The sequence below is a fragment of the Neltuma alba genome, unplaced genomic scaffold (assembly GCF_004799145.2).
Source record: "Neltuma alba isolate B1F8T4 unplaced genomic scaffold, ASM479914v2 tig00012014_pilon, whole genome shotgun sequence".
NCBI classification, from domain to species: domain Eukaryota; kingdom Viridiplantae; phylum Streptophyta; class Magnoliopsida; order Fabales; family Fabaceae; genus Neltuma; species Neltuma alba.
In genome coordinates, this window is record NW_021636585.1 from 518,962 (window position 1) to 539,447 (window position 20,486).

Here is a 20,486-nt window from a genome sequence, read left to right on the forward strand (position 1 = left end):
TTAAAATAAAAGAAATAAACGAATTATACATTATTCAATATTATTAAAAAAATACTAAAAATATAGTATAAAACATATGGAGGGCATAAAGGAAAACTAAGTTTTTCTCTCATTTTCTCTCCATACACGGAGAAAAAAGTCAAGAAAAAAAAGAGATTTCTTTTCTCTAATTTTTTTCTTCATTTTCTCTCCATTCTAGAGGTTAGGCCTTGTTTCATACGTTAATCGGATATTTGGTTAGAAATCAAACCATAATTTTAAAAGTAATATTACCATATACTCTTATGGTCCTATTTATAAGGCAAAAAGCGAAGGGCTTTTTTAGTCCTATTTACAATTTACTTCATTAAGTTTTTAGCGTGAATACACTCTTTCGCCCCCATGTCGCACTTCAATTTGTGTATAAGGTTTAGGCTGCTTGTTCGATAACCTCTCAAATACAGATTAAAGGCTTCCTCGTTTGTGGGTTTTCATCATCGCAAATGTTCCTCGATCCACTACTGTCATAAACAGCATAATATTATGTTATATGTGCCTCCCTTTCGATGCTTTCTTCTCTCTCTCTCTCTCTCTCTCTCTCTCTCTCTCTCGCCAAGTCGCTACTTTCTGTTACTAGTATATTGAAATTTTTTGCATTATGTCAATATTGGTTCTAGTTTCTATTTGGTTATTGCAAGTTTGAATAATTTCAAGACAGGTTCAATTTATCCAAAACAAAGGTTAAATCTATCATAAATAATTAAATATATTATACTACTTTCGGTCCTAATTATAAGAGTTAGTTGACTAATTTGAAGAGATTAAGAAAATGAGTTAGGTTAGTTATTTGTAATAAATAGATGTTGTCTTTCCCAAAATATCATTACTAATCAAGTATATTAGCTAGAACTACGATTATTAGAAAGACTACAATCGAAAAGAATGCATAAATATGAGAGACAAAGTGGACTGGGGTTTTATATTTAAAACCAAAATAAAAATTAAATAAGATCTTATATCAAGGACCGGAGGTAGTACGTCAACTATATTTTGTAAATAAAATTCTCATTATGGCACATAATTTAAAAAATAAGCCGCATTATATATATGTTTATAGTTCATGACAATAAAATTTGTTAAATTCTTTTATAATATGTACAAGGTTTGCATCAAATTGTGTGTATACATATTATTAAAAAAATATTGTCTCAATACTTTCACCTAAACGTATGGAATTGAGGATGAAAATTTCTGTGTAAAGGGTTTCAAATGCACTCATGAATATGATCAAAGTTTTCAAGCCGGCAAAGATATATAGAGAGTTCAGGAAGAGCATGCTCTTTAGAGGATCGCCTATCTGGCACTAACCTGAAAATCTGAACTTGGAAGTAATTATTGGCCTTGGTCAAACTTATGTAAAGGAGCAAATATAAACTTTTTTTTTCCACATAAACAGATTTATTTTAAAATTTTGTAAATTGAACTCCAGAAAGATAAATTATTATTATTTTTTGGCACAAAAAAATAAATTACTATTAAATAGTAAGAGAATAACCTCTACTGAATTCATTTGTTTAAATGGTCCATGAATTGAACCCAAAATGTTTTTTTGGCTAAAGCATAGGTATCCTCTTATTGGAGGTAATCCTATTCAAGACACTGTTGGGTACTAAATGTCGGCACCTCTCTCAACGGGAATTCGAGCCTTGGTTTGTCATGTTGTGAGAGATTATCTCCTTCCGCTAGACCAAATCCCTGTTGATAAAATGTTTTTGTTTTTTTTTTTAAATGTTTTTGTTTTTTGGGTGATACAATTGAACCCAAAATGTTAAAATTCAGAACGGTCTATTGTAAGTTCACAATAGGAGAAAACGGTCCGTGACCCGAGCCCGTCTAAGAATCAAATATATCCATCGGCATCTCTCGTCCCCAGTGCCCGAATCTATGACGAATCGACTATAGCAACATGTGGATTGGTATAAAAAAATACTTATATCCACTTACTTATATTCATTTATGTTAAGTTTTTTGATCATTATCATGTTTTTTATTTTTAAAATATTATCATGTTATAACATTTAATTATAAATTTATATAAAATAAAAAAGAACTTGATAAATTCACCTAAGTTTTTGATGTTTACCAACATATATTGATTATTTATCTCAGTAATCACCATAAAATCCCTCGGTTCAGGCTGCACACAGGGTGTCTCTGATTTGATTTCTCTCAGCTGCGGCAACTTGTAAGAGCTTCCACCCGAAATGGAAACTAGTGAAAGGTGGCCAAGGAGAGAGAGTCAGGTATGCTTCGAAAGCTTCAAAGACTTTCTTCTTTGTTCTTTTTGCTTTCGCTTATTGCTTCTTTACTCTATGCTCTCAGTTGGACTTTATTTACATTGACGTACAATCTGTCAGCATTCTCTGGTTCTTGACCAAGAGTCTCTGCATTTTTCTTAGCCGTATTTGTAATAACCTGAAACATTTTTTTTCCCTACATTCGTCAACCCTACGAATTTGTCGGGTCCTCACAAACTATTCCAGGGTAACGACTGTTCGTGATGTGATTGTTTAGTTTGGAGATGAGAAGCTGTGATTTTTTTTTATTTTCGGCGTCATGACTGAAAAACATAAAACACCTGTTGAATTTGCCTAGTTATGGATGTTGTAGATCCTTTGATATATTTGCTTGAAAAGCTATGAAAACGTAAATAAATTATAGAAAATTTCCATTTGTTTGTAATTTGCAATTCACACAAATTCAATAGCAAGTAAATAAATATGTTTAAATAAAGTAATAAGGATCAATGGATAGATTTTTAAGTATTAGCTCATCAAATTATGGCCATGTTAATTGAATTTTAGAAGTCTATGCGTTAATCATATACATCGTTAATATGGATAGACACTCCAGGAATATAGGGTTGTTCTTACATAAGTAATCAAGTGCTAAATTTTCAATTTTTCATATCTATTTAGGACATTTGGTCCTAAATTTTCAATTTATGATCTTGGATTTCGGTTTTGATCTAGGCATTTGGTGGAAGGTTCGAAATCATAATGGCGAAACGAGAGCTTTCTTAGCAGTATTAGTTTAAATTTATGGCAAACTGAATTATTCACATGATTTTTCTAAAAACTACCTGAGATATACAGTGAAACCGATTTTTTCATTATCAACATTTCAAGTTAATACATGCATGCATACACACACGCGCACACACACATATTCTAAAGCTAAAATTTGAAATAAATTCAAATAATTCAACCACTAAATTCAAATAAATATAATTACTCATTGGCTGTGAATTTTAAATTTTTTAAACTTTAAATAATACTTAAATTTATAAGTTAAGAAAGTTAATTGATTTTTAGGTTTTCTTAATTTGAAAATTAAAATAGACCCGTGTAATCATCTTGGCAGTGTCATTGAAAAGCTTCCCAGCTCGACCTTAGCTAATCGAACTTCAGGAAACTGCTTGGAAACACCCGAACAAGCTTTGCACGCTACTATGTCGATATTAATATTTAATAGATTGTTCAATTATTAACTAGCGGCAGTGCATTCCTCTTTCTTTTCTTTTCTTTTTTTTTTTTTAAATACAACGGAAAGAAACATCACTACGCTCTTTGTTGACTATTATTTGGCCAACAATTAAGAAATTGATATATGACAAATAAATTTATATATTTCAACTTTAAGTTGTATAAAAAAAAAAAAAAGAGGAAAGTTACTTGCATCGTCTTCCGAATATTTTAAAGTTTAAGCTTGTGTAGGTTTTAATGAAAATATGATAAATAAATTTCATAGCTAAACAAATTAAAGAAATATTTATATTAAATTTAATTAAGAAATTTATATAAATTGAACAAAAAACTCAAAGAAAATCTGTGTAATTTAACCTAGATAAAAACATGTGGAGCGGGTTCATCATATTCAATAATACTTATTGTGCATATTTTGTTCATGTCAATCGTTTAAATTAAAATTAGATGTTCTCAGTCATATTTTATGTTTTAATGTTCATTTTAAAATTATTTTTTAAAAAAATATAAAATCATATATATATTAATTTTCAATGTGAAAAATAATAATGACTTTAGTCAGAAAATTAAATTAAGTTTTCAAAATAAATCGAACATGAATAATCTGACGGAGCAACAGCCACGATCCTCCTCCTTAGTAATGAGCACCAACACCGTTCATAGTGGAAGCACACTATCTAAGATGATAGAAGATGCGTGGAAATTTCCATATACTCATAAAGAAAGTCAATGAATAAGACGACGGAAGACGCGTCGAAATTTTCATATACTAATCATGGAGGTTGGTAATGAATAAGAGATGCATAGAAATTTCCAATTATTGATCTCGCTCCATGTCTTTATTATAATGTTCAAATAATTAATTTGCAAATAATGAAAAATTAGATAGGATTAATTAAAAATAATAAATAAATTAAATATATATTTTCCGATTATGTCCTTATCATACATGAAAAAAAATGAAAAAAATATGTGGGAAAACACAATAAGAGAGAATATGACAAAAAAGATAGAATAAATAATTAAGGATAAAATAAAAACAAATACATTAAATGATAAAACAAACTCAAATTAAACTTATAAAATGGACCATATTCTCTTCACATTTGAAACTTATAAATATGTATTTACCACGAAGGGACCTATATACATTGACCTCTTCATTCTCTACGGTTCTTTACTCTTCCAACAAAGGTCAGTGCTTGAGCTGAGGCAACGCCTGATCAGATCGCTTCTTGGTATGTAAGTACCACAATTATCCCACCCTCATCCATATTTTCTGATTTATGAACTTCAATTCAAATTCCTCTTCCTTCAATATTCATGAATTCTCTTATTCATTGCTCTCCGGCAGCTACCTAGCTGGCAGCTTGGCACTCAACTTTTGCGGAGTGGTTTCCGAATTTGAAGCTATTGAATCTGAGTTATAGTTGGAGAAAGTCACGGTGAGTTATACAACTTATGCTTTATTAATTAATTGTTTAATTTGTCATGAGCTAGCCAACGCTCATCTGATTTTGAAATTTAAAAAAAAAAAAAGGGAAGCAAGTAATTAATGACTCCTGCTTTTATTTTCCCCTTCATCTTTTTCTGGTTTGGAACCATTGAATTTGATGCCAAGTTACGTTGCTTAATTCTTTTATCTCAGATTTCAAAGGGATCTGGACTGCTATTTTTAATAACCATCAAAGGGTCTGGAATTGACATTGATTGCTTTAATTTTGAATTTTTATTCTGCTTTTGAGTTCTGTAAAGAGAACGGAGAAGTGGAGAAAGAAGTAAACACACATAACGATTTATCGCAAGAGGAGGGGCGCAGAGAGACTTATATCAATCAAATTGTGCGGAAATAAGATTAATTAAGGGAAAAAAAACAAATGCAAAAATACATTGCCTAGACATAGGGAAAATTAATGAATGGATTATTTATTGACAATTTTATTGGCTGGAATGATGTAAATGATAGTACAAAATTTTATGTATAAAACTTTTAAGTAATGTACAAAATTTGTTGAGACCGGCACTTCTTATGTAATTTATCGGTCCTTCTTACAAATAAAATTTTCAAAGGGGCCAATTTTTCTTTTTTGATATCTATGATTAACTTTGATTAAGATCATTAAAGATAATGTAATGATGTGATAATAAAACTTTCATTAATGTAGTAATAATATTTTATAACTTATATATTGATGATGATTTCAATTATGTTGTGACTATGTTGGGAGATTTGTGGGTTGAGCTTTGACCTTTTGTTTCTTGTGCCTCAAGTCTCCTTAGAAGGGATGTTGTTATGGGTTTGTAGGCGGTTACCGCTGGGCCTTGTTCAAATTGTTGTTGGGTTTGTGGGAATTCTTGTGTGCTGCCTAATATCCTTTATGATGCCTTTGAAATAAGTTAAATCCTCATTAGCCATGGTCATGTTTTCAACACCCTAGTTTAATCCTTTTTCTATTATGGGTGATTTCTAAACTATTTTATAATATAGGTATTAAATTAGGGATTCATCAATTATTTACTTTTTTGTACTAAATATTTTGTGTTTGGTGGCTGGAATATGAGTTTATACATTTAAAAAAAAAAAAAAGAGGAGAAAGAAGATGTTTCTAGAAAACAATAGAGAAGAAGATTTTAGTTTAGAGTTTATATAGATGGTGATAACTTTTGAATATAAGACACATTACATAAATTGAAACAACTCATGGGAAACAAAACCAAGGGGTTTTCTCTTCAATTCTTGCCAAAACTTATTAAATGTCACTAGACTGATCCTTTAATATACCTGGTGTAGATAAGTATCTTTTAGCTGTTCAAGTAACTGGTGTAAAGAGTATCTAAAGTTTATTTTAACTTATTTTAAATGATTTATATTAATTGCTAGAGTGGTCACATGAAATTCCAATGTAAAAAGTATTCTTTACCCTTAACATGTAAGGAACCAGCGTAAAAATTATACTGATATTCACAAAAATGCAACTGGTCACTTTTTTTCACACCGTCGTGGCGATGAACGGTGTAGATAAATCAGTTTTAAAAATTTCTTTAGTATTGTGTGGCTCAATTGTCAAGCATCTCATCAATACTTAACAATTTTTTTTAAATACCGTTAGACTATATTTAACAATTTTATACATAAAGGACTAATGGATCTAACCACTGAAATTTGGAGGACCTAATAAAAAAAAAACCAAGAACCTAATTTAACATTAGGAGAAACTATAAGACTGATATTAATTTTTCTAAAATTTTAATCATTAAAAATTACAAATTCATATTAATAATAAATAGTCAACCTTTTTGTTTTGTGCTTTTTGGACTCTATATGTGGATGAGTCAAAATAATCTTAAATTCAGAAGAAGAGAACGTATATATCTCCTAAAAATGAAAAATAAAAATTGACGAAAAGTCTCACATTAAAAATTTTAATGATGAGAATCACCTAAATCAAAGACTGATATTTTGAGTGTACAAAATTTGCAGAGCACTTTTTATGTATAAACTTTATTAAATTCTTTACACTAATAAAATTGAAAAAAAACATTACATTCAAGTCCTAAATAAGAAAATGTTTTACTGTAAGATCCCCTAAAATATTCAAATTAATCTCAAGTCTCAAGAGACTTGTGGGTGAGAGACTACCATTATGAATTCATTATCTTGTTGTCAGGACTCTCCCTTGTCAATTTCGATTCCTTTACTTGTCAATTATGTTTATACAAATTATCACTCCATGCTGCACCCTAATTTGTCAATTAGGTCATAATAAGTTGTCATTTGAAGCACTATAACTTGTCAATTGAGTCATAATAAGTTGTAAATGCATGTCCTTTCTTTTCTTTTTTTTTGACCAAGACTAAATGCATGTCCTTTCACTTGACTGTTCTATAGCATAGAGTGGTAATTTATAATAGCATAATTGACAATTAATAAGACCTGAAATTGACAAAGGAGGTGCTGAGAATGACAATCTATATATCAATGAAGGCAATATGGTCGACTCATAATTGTAATCTCTCACTAACATGATTAACCTACAATTGTAATCTCTCGCTAACGGATCTCTTATGACTTGAGATTAATTTGAACATTTCAGAGAATCTTACAGTAATAAAATCTCTTACCTGAACCTTGAGTATAATCCTAAGTAAAGGTACACTCGGCATTCGAATCTTTTTTATGGTGTATCTAGTATCTTGATCTTATTTTTTAATGCAACCAATATCCTAATGTTATTTTTATAGTGTACCTAGCACCTTAATATTATTTTTTAGTTATATCAAACACTCTAAAAAAATAATGTCAGGATATTGGGTGCATTAAAAAAAAAGTACTCAATCTTCAAGAACCTCTCTCTACTCCGTTTTTCTTCGATTTACTATCATTTTATCAATGACATAACAATATGAAAGGGGTATTTGATTGAAAAGAAAATCATGATTTCAAAAATAATTTTATGATATATATAATGTATGAAAAATTTTGTTTCAATTTGCACAAGTTTTTTTACACTCTTTAGGCAACATTGGGACAACATGGGGCGGGCTAGAACCCGAACACCTGACCCGTCGATCACTTCTAGCCAAGTCCTCAGCCAAAACTGGTCCCCAAATTTTATGATTCCACGTGTCGCCTCGTCATTTGTCTACCAATTAATATGAATCACCCTCTAGCTCCCATGATTGCTGGATCCTATGTTTTAAACTCTCCCACTCTCACACATTTCACGCGCGATGCACTTGCTTTCTGCAATCGACATCTGTCACCACGGTCTGTCCCAACGGCTTCTGGTGCTCCGACATTAACTACCAATACTGAGCGTTCAGGCCTCACGCCCAAGAACCTTTTTGGGTTAAACAAAGTAATAATGATAATAATAACAAAATAAACCCGTTTCAGGCTTGTACCAGGGAGAGAGAGGAAAAAAAAGAAAAAAAAAGGACGGCCATTTCAGGCTTTCCATAATAGAAAGCCTCCGTACTAGGACCTTTCCAAAAGAGAGGGAGGAAATTCCTCATCTTCAACTTCTTCAGCCAGGTCTATAATATTTTCTGTAAGTTCCAGCTTCCGAGGCACATATATGCACTACTGATAAAGATTGTGTGTGTGTTTTCTATCTATAAGGTTTCCGAACAAATTATTTTCATTTCTTCTGGTATGGTATTTTTGTTTGTGAATTTGTTCGATGAAAAACAGCTTTAATTACTGATTGTGTGCTTGATCTGAAAGGCGAAGCCCTAAAGAGAAATGGGCAGACGGAAAGTTGCGATTAAGACGATTGAAAATCCTGTAAGCAGGCGAATGACTTTTTCAAAGAGAAGAAATGGATTGCTGAAGAAAGCATTTGAGCTTTCAGTCCTCTGCGAGGCGGAAGTTGGCGTGATTGTGTTCTCTCCCAATGGCAGGCTCTATGAATTTGCAAGCTCCAGGTATGTTCCCAGTTCGTTTACTTTTCTTTGTTTTATCAGAAGCATTATTTTCTCTGACGGGTTTTGGATATGAATAATATCATTTTCTTCTTCTTCTTCTCATTATTATTATTATTATTATTATTATTATTATTATTATTGGGATTAACTATCTTGAATTTGATATTCTGTCAGACACTGGTTATTGTTGGTACCAGCAAGAAGAAATTAAAATCTTTTCATACTGAACACCTGCACATTCATCAAGATTATCAATCTGTGAGCTTGTAATTGATGCTTAGGAACGTTTGGCTATTAGTTTTGGGAGGAAATATTCTCTGAATCCTCCTTTCTCTTTTTCTTCTCAAATCCCATTTTCACAAATAATAATAAATAGTTCATATTTTATACTTTACAAAACTATGATTATATTATTATACCATTGCATAAATAAGAGAGATAAGAGGTAGATATCTATTTTTTAAAATATTAAATTCGAATCATCTATTATTATTTGATCTAATAGTGGAGATGAAATTCTAAGAAGAAAAGAAGAAAAAGGGATTTTGAGAGGATGCAGACCCGTTAGTTTTGTCCTTCAAAATTTCCATGCACAAAAGTGTTATTTTCCGCAATTGCAAATCCTTGATGAATTTCTGATATATAAGGATCTCTTCGTCCTTCTGCTAGCTGAGATCTTTCTTCTTCTTGTACACGTTTTTTCTCTTGCCTCTTCTTTTCTCCCTGTCTTTTTTTTTTTGGTTGCCCCAAGCCAATAATCCTTGACTAGATTGCTTAATTAACTCACTGACTAGTACACTTTCTAAAGTTCAGATATAAAAGGGCTCGTTTGAATCTGTTATTGATAAGTGCTTATAAATACTTTCATATGAGTTGAGACAAAACTCCACTCACATAAAAACTACTTTTAAACCATTCCAAATAAGTCAAAGATACTGGGCAGTGAATTCTATGAAAAAGAGTCTTTGAAAGGACTCTAAGAATTCTCTCTAGAGTTGCTAAAAAATTGAAGCATGTTTGTGGTCTAGTCATCACCTCTTTTCTTCTCTTCTTCTTTTGATAAAGATCTTTTTCTCTCTTCTCCTTTCAAACATTACCATAAAAAGAAAAATTCTAAGAGATTCAGACTCTAGTTGAACTCCTTATATATGATGAATATTAGATTGTATATATATGCCTTTTCCATACATAAGTAGATAGTCTCTCTAAGCATTGATACGAGAAAAATTTGAAAAGTTATGCATGACATAGCTAGTATATATATATAAAACATCATAAAAGATTTCAAAAAATTTATATATCTTCTTAGTGAGCTGCGCACTTCGGAATATTCATTTATTAATTATACTCTTCCGATTCTTAATATAAGACTTAATTGTTGTGTTGATTTTAGTCCTAAATATAAAATCTATTTCTTATATTTTTCAATTTTTCTTAAATTATTCCTATGGATACTTCTTCAACTATAATCAAGTAGAAGAGAGAGGGAGGATATTGAGAAAGATGATTATGGTGTTTTAGGAAAAGCATGTCATATTTCTTATAATTAACTAACTTTTTAAACTTTTTTATTAAGGATTGGCGGGTATATATTTATATACACCTTTGTAATGTACTCTTTTATTTATTGATATTATTTTTCCTTACTATTAAAACAAACCTATTTATATACATGCATAAGCGATTTTGCGCACATGTGTGATGATTCATTTATTATGGTTGGTTTTATTAATTTGTGATAATTGCTTGGTGATAATGGAATGTAAAAGAGCTGGGCAATTTATAATCTTTATGTTACAGCATATCAATAAGGATTGGATGGATTGGGGTACAACTGAGATATACTTGCAGGCATAAGTGCTATGACATTGACAGGCTATTTAAAATCTTCAAACTATATGAGTTTTTTCCCTTCTAAATAGCAGAACTAATATCTATTGTATATGCTCATTTTCAAATCTTTTGGGTTAACATATGCTAAATGAAATTTTGAGAAAACAAAACTAAGTTTTACAAATTTAAAATGGGAGTTTTAATAATACACACACTGACATACATATAAACATTAACTTATGATTATACAAATACTATATATACTTATGTCACTGTACTCATATTTTAATTCTTCATCAGCTGTTCATTCAATCGGCGTAAAAATATAGGATTTGCATGCTAAATGATTAGAGCTGGACGAGAGTTGAAAATAGTTGATGATGTAATAGGTTGGTCCAAGTTATTGTGCTTTTCTCTACCCCGGGACAAGGATAATTATATGTTCACTCATGTAATTTAAAACACATAATATATGAGTTTGTGCATGTAATTTAAAACACATAATATATATGAGTTTGTGCATGTAATTTAAAACACATAATATATATGAGTTTGTGCATGTAATTTAAAACACATAATATATATGAGTTTGTGCGAACTCTGGGTCATTAAATTATTTGAAATAAAAACTTAATTACAATGATACAACTTTTGTTATCAAATTTTCAATAAGATTATAATATACAGAAATATGTTTTAAAAAACAATTAATGATATAATGAGAATTTATAAATATCGCTTCGATAAAATATAGTCAAAACGTAATGTTTCAAAATTTTCAATTAATATAGTATAACCACTTTTTAAGTTGAAGTCATTTTTCTGCCCCTACAAAAGATTATTAGATTATTAACTTTTTCTGAAATATAAATAACTTTTGAATGCCACTGAGGTTAGAGGATGGAAAGGAAAACGTGCTGCGCTGATTACACGTATGTTAATCTCAAGACAATTTTTTTGTTTTAAAAAAAGAAAGATTTATGCGAACTTCTTGTTCCGAGCTCGATTTTTAATTAGACATTAGATCCTTATACTTGATTGTCTTTTCAATCATGACATTTTTTGGTGGGTTAAAACCTTTACATAATTATTTTCAACGTTAAAATTTGGATGCTAGGTATCAGAAGTTGATCAAACTATATTTGAACAAATCATGCGTTGGTTAATAATACACTTGTAAAGCTAGGGAGTAGATTATGACTACCCTTCATGTGGCATCTTTATTCTGAAAACTCTGTAGTTTTAAAAGTAATTTTATAGTATACGAAATAAATATGTAGAGAAATTTGTCTCGATTTATAAAAAATACTTTTGAAAAGCACTCTTATAACTTTTCAAACACCCCCTTGATCATTCCCCCTCTTTTTCTGCAGTTAATGTCTCCGTTTCTTCTTTTGTGGCAGCGAATTTACTTTTGACCTATTCTTGGCTGCAGTCAACTCTCATAGCTTGAAACCAAGCTAAGAGAGAAAATAAGTCATGTTACCAAAAGGAGGACAAAAAGATTGGAGGAAAAAATCTAGAAAAGAAATTTAAAAATACAAATTAAATCCTACTTTTTCTCTTATTTAAGAAAACGAAATGAAGCAAGATAATATTGGGTTGCATTCCAAGTAGAATTGAGTTTATAGTTTTTAGCAAGATTTTCTCATAAATACAATTTATGGTGGCCACAGAGTTGCCTTTCTTATTTGACTTCATCGCATTTATGACCTTTCCATTGTGACTATTCATCATCTCTTACATATAAAAAAAAAAAATCTTTAGGAAGAATTATAGCTTCTTCAAATTTAACAGCACCTGTTTGAAGGTGTGAATAATCTTATAGTTGTAATATGGAATTAAAAATTGGATTGGATCTTGAAATTTTGATTTGATCATTATTATGCTACATTACTACTATATGGACAAACACCTACCTGTCTATGAGTGACCTTAACATTTTTAGCGAACCTTTTCCTGTTATAGTTTGCACTTCCTTGAACTGTGCATTTGTTATTATTATTATTTTTGGGGTGAAACAAAGGGGCAAAGCCCAATTACATTCGTACTAGTCTAGGTGTTCCACCGCCTTGGTGGGGTGTTCCATATCGTCCTTCTTGTTCCCTTTTGTCGGCTCATGGAAGCCAGCTTATCTGCGCACCGGTTACTCTCGCGAAAATTATGGGAGAACTTGACACAGCGCGGTAGATTGACTACTTCATTGATTTGAGCTTGAAGATGAGTATATCCTGTGACTGCAACATTCTTTTTCAGCGCCTCTATCACTTTTACAGCATCTGATTCAACCTCTATTTTCCTGAATCTCATGTACCAGCTAATTCGCAGCCCTTCAAGAATTCCGAGAGTTTCTGCTTCTACCACGTCGTATTGTCCCAGATGTATGGAAGAACTCCTCCACACCCTGCTAAGCCATCTGTTGAAACAGTCCCATCTGAATTTAATTTACACCAGCTTTTAGGAGGGGGTGCCCAGGTCACTAGAGTGGTTTCTTCTTTTGTGTCTTGTAGAGCATCAAAACATCTCCCATGGTTATAAGTGTCCAGGAAACCGAAGATACGCTGTATTCTATTCACCGGAAGTTCCACGTCTGGACTGTGGATTTGTAAATTTCTCCATTTCCAGATGAACCAACAGGTTACTGCAAGTGTATCTGGCCATGTCCATTCCTCTTGGCTTCTCTTGACATTCTTAATGTTTATATCTATCCAGGAATCCCAGTCTGCACCAAAGAAATTAACCCGCCATTCAGTCGGTGTAATTTTCCTCCCAATCAGATTAGCATGAAGACAATCTCTCAGTGTATGAAATTGGTCTTTTGTCACCCTTTGACAAAGTGGGCAAACACCATTACTATCATCCCAAGCTTTGGTGATTGCCCTAGTTGCAAGTCTTCTATTAGCAACAAGTCACATGAATACTTCAATTCGCTTGGGTACCCTCAGCTTCCCAGTCCTTTCCTATTGCTGGTGCTGCGTATTTTCTGGTCCTAGGATCCATTTGTATGCAGAGGCCGTGGTGAAGGATCCATCTTTGAATAACTTCCACTTGTACTGTACGGTTCTACTATCAATGTCACTATTCAAACATTCTATGTTCTCTTGAAACTTTTCCCATAACTGTCTCATTTCTTTCCAGAGTTTTGATCACTCTTCTTCACCACTATGTGTTCTGTGCCCTGTTGTCTCCCTCCATATTTACCATGAAGCACCTGTACCCAGAGTTTCTGTGGGTTAACTATACTTCGCCATATGAGCTTACACAAAAAAGCCTCATTCATACATTGTAGTGATTTAATTCTCATGTCTCCATTCTCTTTTGGCTGACACATTCTTTTCTTTCCTTGGAGATTGCATGCTGTAATACCTTAATTTTCTATGTCAGCTGGGTCAAATTACGATAGCTTTAAACCCCTAAGCCATGTTTGATCCTGGAAATATTATACTCTTGCAGAAATTTTCTTTATAGGGTTCAACTATATGGTAAGTTAATAATATTACTAACCTATCACCACACAGCCATTAAAGTAGATGGCATTCATTTGTTCACTTCAAGAGCCATAGTTTCCTATTTGTAGAAAATTTACATTCCATAAATTCATATAACTTCATGTCTACATATTTATATACACAGAGTGGTAGCCATACTTGGCTAATAAAAAATTATAAGTTCAAACTACAAAAATATAAATCGATGACCAATTATACAAACAACTTGTTCTTTCAACCTTCTCAATTCCTTGCGATCACCACACTCTTGTTGTTCGAGCAACTTATCTTTGTTGTATGTCATGGAAGGAAAGGAGTAAGATTCTAAGAATCCTAGTAGTAGCAACAGTCTATCATACACATATACAAGTTCACAAAGCATATAAAACAAGCCATGTAATAAGCACTCAGCAGATCAACATATCCAACAAGGTTCACATGGCATATACAGTTTAACATGGATCACAGTTCTATTATTCACATAGAATGAGTTTGAGGGAACACACAATTCTAGCATTTACATAGAATAAGAGTTCTAGGAAACACATAGTTCCAGTATTCACAGAGAATATGAGCTCAAGGGAACACAGTTCCAATATTCACACAAAATACGAGTTCAAGGGAATACACAGTTCTAGTATTCACACAAAATACCAGTTCAAGGGAATACACAGTTCTAATATTCACACAGACATACAATTCCAAAGTTCACACAGAATACAAGTTTCCATCATTCGTAATCGAGCACACAGCTCCTATAATCAAAACCACCGTTCATAATCGAGCACACAGCTCCTGTAATCAAAACCACCGTTCATAATCGAGCACACAGCTCCTGTAATCAAAACCACCGTTCATAATCGAGCATATAGCTCCTGTAATCCCATTCATAATCGAGCAAACAACTCTCGTAGTCAAAAGCACCATATATACATTAAAGAATATAGGTACTATGACACAAATAGACATGCAGAGCTATTGTATAAGTATATGAGAGAAAGAGTTACTACTTAAGCCCCTTCTTCTGATTTACTTTTTCTAGATTTCGTCTTTACTTGCTCTCTTGGTAGGCTTGGGCATATATTAAATCTTATAGTATAATTTCACATATAAATGGGTCAATGCTTAGTCCATTTAGCTTCTATTATTCAAAATATAACTTTTCGACCCATTAATGAACTTCATTTCTTTTTATTTAATAGTTGCTAGACAATATTTTTATATTTATATTCATTAATTTATTTAAAGACATTCAAAATGGCTTTGCCTTCTCTCAATCCTAATTCTCTGAGTTTTCCCCCCTTTTTAATAACTAATCATCTTGGTTTTAAAAAAAAAAAAACTTTGTATTTAACTTTTACTTTTAAGAACAATTTCCTAAGTAAATATCTGGAGGCACCTGGTTAATATTTAAGAGCAACCAGTATATTAACTTGCTTATTATATGACTAGTTGATATCATTATATAATAATAGCAATATTATTCAAATTTCAAGAGCATCGAACAACTAACTCCTTTTATGTTTTAAAAAAGAAATCTGATTTTCTCAGCACCCCAAAACACACGCAAATATCTAATGCTCCATTATTCTCATTCATAGTATTTAAACTTTCCTTCTCTTTTCCAGCATGATTCCCAAAACTCCACAAAAAGGAACAAAAGCTTTTAACTTCAAAATTGTCTCTCCTCCACTGTACCCAACATCTCATACTAGAATTAGTAACCAAATCATAGTCTTCTATTCATTATATTAAAATAAGATGCTTCAAAACCAGAACAGGGAGTCCAAAAGAAAGAAAGAAAGAAAAATAAAATTACAGAACATCGAACCCAGACACAACAGTCAACATGCGACCCGAAGACATACATATATACTGTATTTCCTTCTTCATTCACACCCAAAACTCAACGCCATTCTCTAGATTCATTGGACCCCTGTTTTGGTAACTCACAACCCAGCAACATTAAGCAACATGCAACCAAGAAAACATGCTTCTTCTAGCCTTTTATCAGTGAACCCGGCGACCATAATCAGAACCAAGCGAGCTTAGTTCGATTATTTTCTTGTTCTTTAACTTCTCTCTCTAAAACGGATTTCCATCCCCCAAACCTCACCCAAAACGTAGCCACAGAAAGAAATAAGGTTGGAATGGTGCTTAGGAGGCTTACCTTGATCAAGATCGCCGGTTGCATGCAAGGAAAATGCCCTCCGATTAACTTCTTCTTCCTCGCTCCCTCTCGTCTTTCTCGGTCTCCCTCCCTCTCTGTAATTTCTTTGGTCTGATGGAAATAGAAGGGAAGGAGGAGTTTCAGATGAGTTGAATGAGCTGGGGAATCTCAAAAAGACCATTTTACCCCTCTAACCTTTCTTATTTCCAATTTCATCCTTTCACTAAATTTCTGAAATCATAGAATAAGTCCAGAAATTTTTCCATAATGTTTTGTTTGGATTTTCCTTCTCCATTATCTTCTTTGACCTGTAAAATAATTTTTCTAAAAATTTCGGGTAAATAATTAACTCCCTTCTTGAATTTTTTTAAGAATATAGCCCTTAATTCCATACATTAATCCTTAATTCATTTTAAGGATTTTATGCCTCTATTAGCTCCTTTATCTCATAAAATAATTATCCTAAAATTTTTAGTTCAAATATAAACCTCTAGCTATTTTCCTTCAATTTTCGAGAAAATTTGTCATTTTAACTATCGCAATTAACTCTAGAATTATTTAAGCTATTTTGGGAAAAATAAACTTTTTCATAAAATTTCTAAGTCCTTGAAATAAATGTTCCATAATTTTTTCCAAATTTTCCTGGGCTTTAAATAATTTAGTAAATTTTCTTTGCTACTTTTCCCGAATGTGAAAAATTCAGGGTGTTACACATGCCATCTCTTTTTTCGCTCCGAGTTCCCCTAGATGAATTAGCGCTCCTTCCTTTCTATGTTTGCGATAATACCTTTGGGGATCTTATGATGTTGCATGGAGTATTAAGCCATAAAGCTGACTATAGATTTGACCAAAGTCATGTACCCACCATTGGTAAGCTCGAAACTTTCTACCCTTGGAGTCTTCTCTGTTCCCGTTGCACTATGACTTTATATCTCTCTGTCTTTTGGGGAAGGACAGTTCTGCACCAAGATATCACCCTAACTCATCCACCTGCTTGAATTGACTTCTACTACAAATTTCCCTCCTGGTGGTACTGGGAACATTGAGGGAGAAATAGATAACAGTTTTCTCTTGACTTTATGCCCCATAGCTTGTCAAAAACCTGCAAACAATTCAAAATAATGTTCAGTTGATTAATATCAGCTTCTGCAAATAACACGAAGTCATCTGCAAACATCATATGCGAAATAATTGGTCTTTTTTTACCTACTCTCAAGCTTCTCCACTTTCGCTTGCACTCTGTCTAGGATCATATGAGTGAGTTTCCCCATGCGAAGCACAAAGAGATCAGGAGAGAGAGGGTCCCCTTGTTGAAATCCCTTGGAAGTTTTGAAGCTGCTCAATTTCCCTCCATGCCACAAAATACCCTTCTTCTTCCTCAGAGTGCAGTATTTCATTTACAATTATAATATCATCATGAATATTCCTACCTGGTAGAAAGCTAACTTGGTAAGGTGATACTAGATCCACCATATGCTCTTAAGTCTCATGATTGTAATCTTTGATACACATTTATAAACTACATTGCACACTTATATAGGTCAAAACTGACTCACATGCTTAGGCTGGTCTACTTTTGGGATAAGGATCCCATTAGATCCCAACAACGTTAAAAGAATAGAGCCTAAAACTCGCTTTAAAACCTTCTATAGCAAACATGGTATTTTTAACTTCCTCATCTATGGTGTCCCCATCAATATAATCCCACTCCTCCTTCTGAATTGTTGGCCAAGAATGTTCATTGCAAGCCCACTTATGATGAAACTCTTGCTCCGTAAACAGTTCTTGGAAATGTTTGTTGATTAACTCTTCCACTTCATCTTAGCCTTCCACCCAATTGTTGTGGTTATCTTTTAGCATAGAGACCTTATTCCTCTTTCTTCTAGTGGTTGTATTTGCATGATAATAGGAGGTATTTCAAGGCCATTGTGTTCTTGCCTTTTGAAACCAAAGAAGTTCTTCCTTTTCTAGTATATCACTCAGCTCCTCTTGTAACTCTTTTTCCAATTTTTCTAGAAATAGGTTCTTTTGGTTTTGGGTGGCTTATTGTATACCATTTAGTCTCCGCAGTAGTTCACATTTCTTTTTTCCAATATGTCCAAATGAATTTTCATTCCAGTCCAATAAACTTGGCACCAGATCGTTTAGCTCATCTTGAATTTCCTTCTCACATGTCCAGTTGTTATACGAACTACAATTTTGAAATCTTTATGCTTCACCCAAATTGCTTCAAACTGAAAAGGTTGTCGTCAAGCGTTCTGCTTCTGGCCCTTTAAGTTAATGTGGAGACGGTGGTGATCTGAATGCAGCCTTGTCCCCACTCGAGCTACCGCATCGCAATATAGGTTTTGCCAATAAGTATTGCACATTACTCTATCAAGTTTCTTGTATAGCCTTGAACTCAGCCCCACTCTTGGTCCTCTCTAGGTGTACCTTGCATCTTCAATGTGTAAATGAATCAGGTTGCATGTATCAATTTTTGCATAGAACCTTTAGCATCTTCGTTCATTTATCCCTTTTCCACCACGTGGCTCATTGTTTGACTTAATATCATTGAAATCTCCTATTAGGAGCCACAGGGTGGACATTGTTTTTGCTAAGTTTTCTAGTTTCTCCCATAGATCATCTCTTCTTTCGACTTCCTTAGGACTTGCATAAATTATGGTAAACAACCGGCTGTTTTTTTCCAATACTTGAGATTTCACAATACAAAAATTGCTTGTGGCATTGGAGATCCTTGATTTCAATTGATTCATCATCCCACAAAATCCAAATTGCCCCAGACATCCTGCGCTTCTTCTATCACTTGCAATCTGAACCCCATGTGTTTAATGGTAGCAGGGGAGCTCCCAAGTCAATCTCAACGCACGTCCTAGCGCACATTGTTCGATCTTTACTCGGAGTCATCTCATTGACACAAATAGGACTTCCAAACTTGGTCCCCAGGTCATAGGACAACTTCTTATTGTAATAGTCTCCGGTGAGCCCAGGTAATCTAACCCAGACTTCACCTCTTTGTAGCTTCTCAACCCTGCCATGTTTGAACTGTTAAGTAGTGGTTTTTGGCTAACTATGACCCTTTTTCCAAAAAAAAAAGTAATAATCACCCATTTCCTGGAAGGTGGCTAGTAGATACCCAATATCTATATAAGAGATGTCGACCTTACCAGCTTTCCCCCGCATTAATTGCACTTTTCGTCATAACTGCATAAAGCCAATTGCTTCTCCCAGCAATTTAATAATGAGAGAGTTCTACCAGCTATGAGCCAGATGCCTCCTTTCCTTTTCTGAGGAAACTAGGATAGGGCCTCTCGTTGAATCTATGATTTTTAGCCTTCTAACAGTTCCTCGTCATTGTAGAATAATAAATTCCCATCCCATACTTTCTCTTCTTTCTTTGCTCTACTATGGTTAGTCTTCGGTTTCAAAACTTCACTGTATGAGAGTGGTTGTTGTGGTGTGGGTATTGGTTGTACAACCACATTATCCTCCAGCATCCATTCTTCCTCACATGGTTTTAATGAACTCTGGCTAGTGAAATTTCCTATAGTTCTTTGCACTTTGCCTCTAGCTTCTGCTTTATTCTTCTCAATATCGTGGTCCATTGCTTCTAAGTTATTTTGCAAGGTTCTCCTCTCTATCTCTATCTCCCTTGTGCTTCTATTTGTATTAGCTAGGACTGAAGTTTCCACTTTATCGACTGGAGGTCGATTAGGTGGTTGCTTGTCGTCAGTGACAGGCTGATCTTGCATGAAAAACTCAGGGAATCTCTCTCTAACTTTCTCTCTCTATACGTTCTTGGTAAACTTTGCATATTTTAGGTTATATTTTAGGGTTTCTATCCTCAATATAAATAGGGAAAATTACATTCAGATTCTAAGTAATTCAAACGTTCAAATTAATCTCGAGTCCTAAAAGACCGTGGGTGAGAGATTACATTTATATGTTGACCATTTTACCTTAAGCATCCTCCCTTGTCAATTCCAACTCCTTTACTTGTCAATTGTGCCTATAGAAATTATCACTTTTTGCTGCACACTAACT

The 20,486-nt window shown here is 33.1% G+C and overlaps 1 protein-coding gene across 1 annotated transcript; it reads right to left on the minus strand.

Moving 5' to 3' along the window:
- Positions 1–12,964: 12,964 nt before the first annotated feature.
- On the minus strand, positions 12,965–17,458 carry LOC114721247 (uncharacterized). The gene is made up of 3 exons (XM_028907083.1): positions 17,304–17,458; positions 16,443–16,553; positions 12,965–13,506 (listed from the first exon to the last, which is right to left on the minus strand). Exons 1-3 carry the CDS (start codon positions 17,308–17,310, stop codon positions 13,142–13,144), a joined length of 483 nt encoding a protein of 160 aa, XP_028762916.1. The 5' UTR covers positions 17,311–17,458; the 3' UTR covers positions 12,965–13,141.
- Between the last annotated feature and the right edge of the window lie 3,028 nt (positions 17,459–20,486).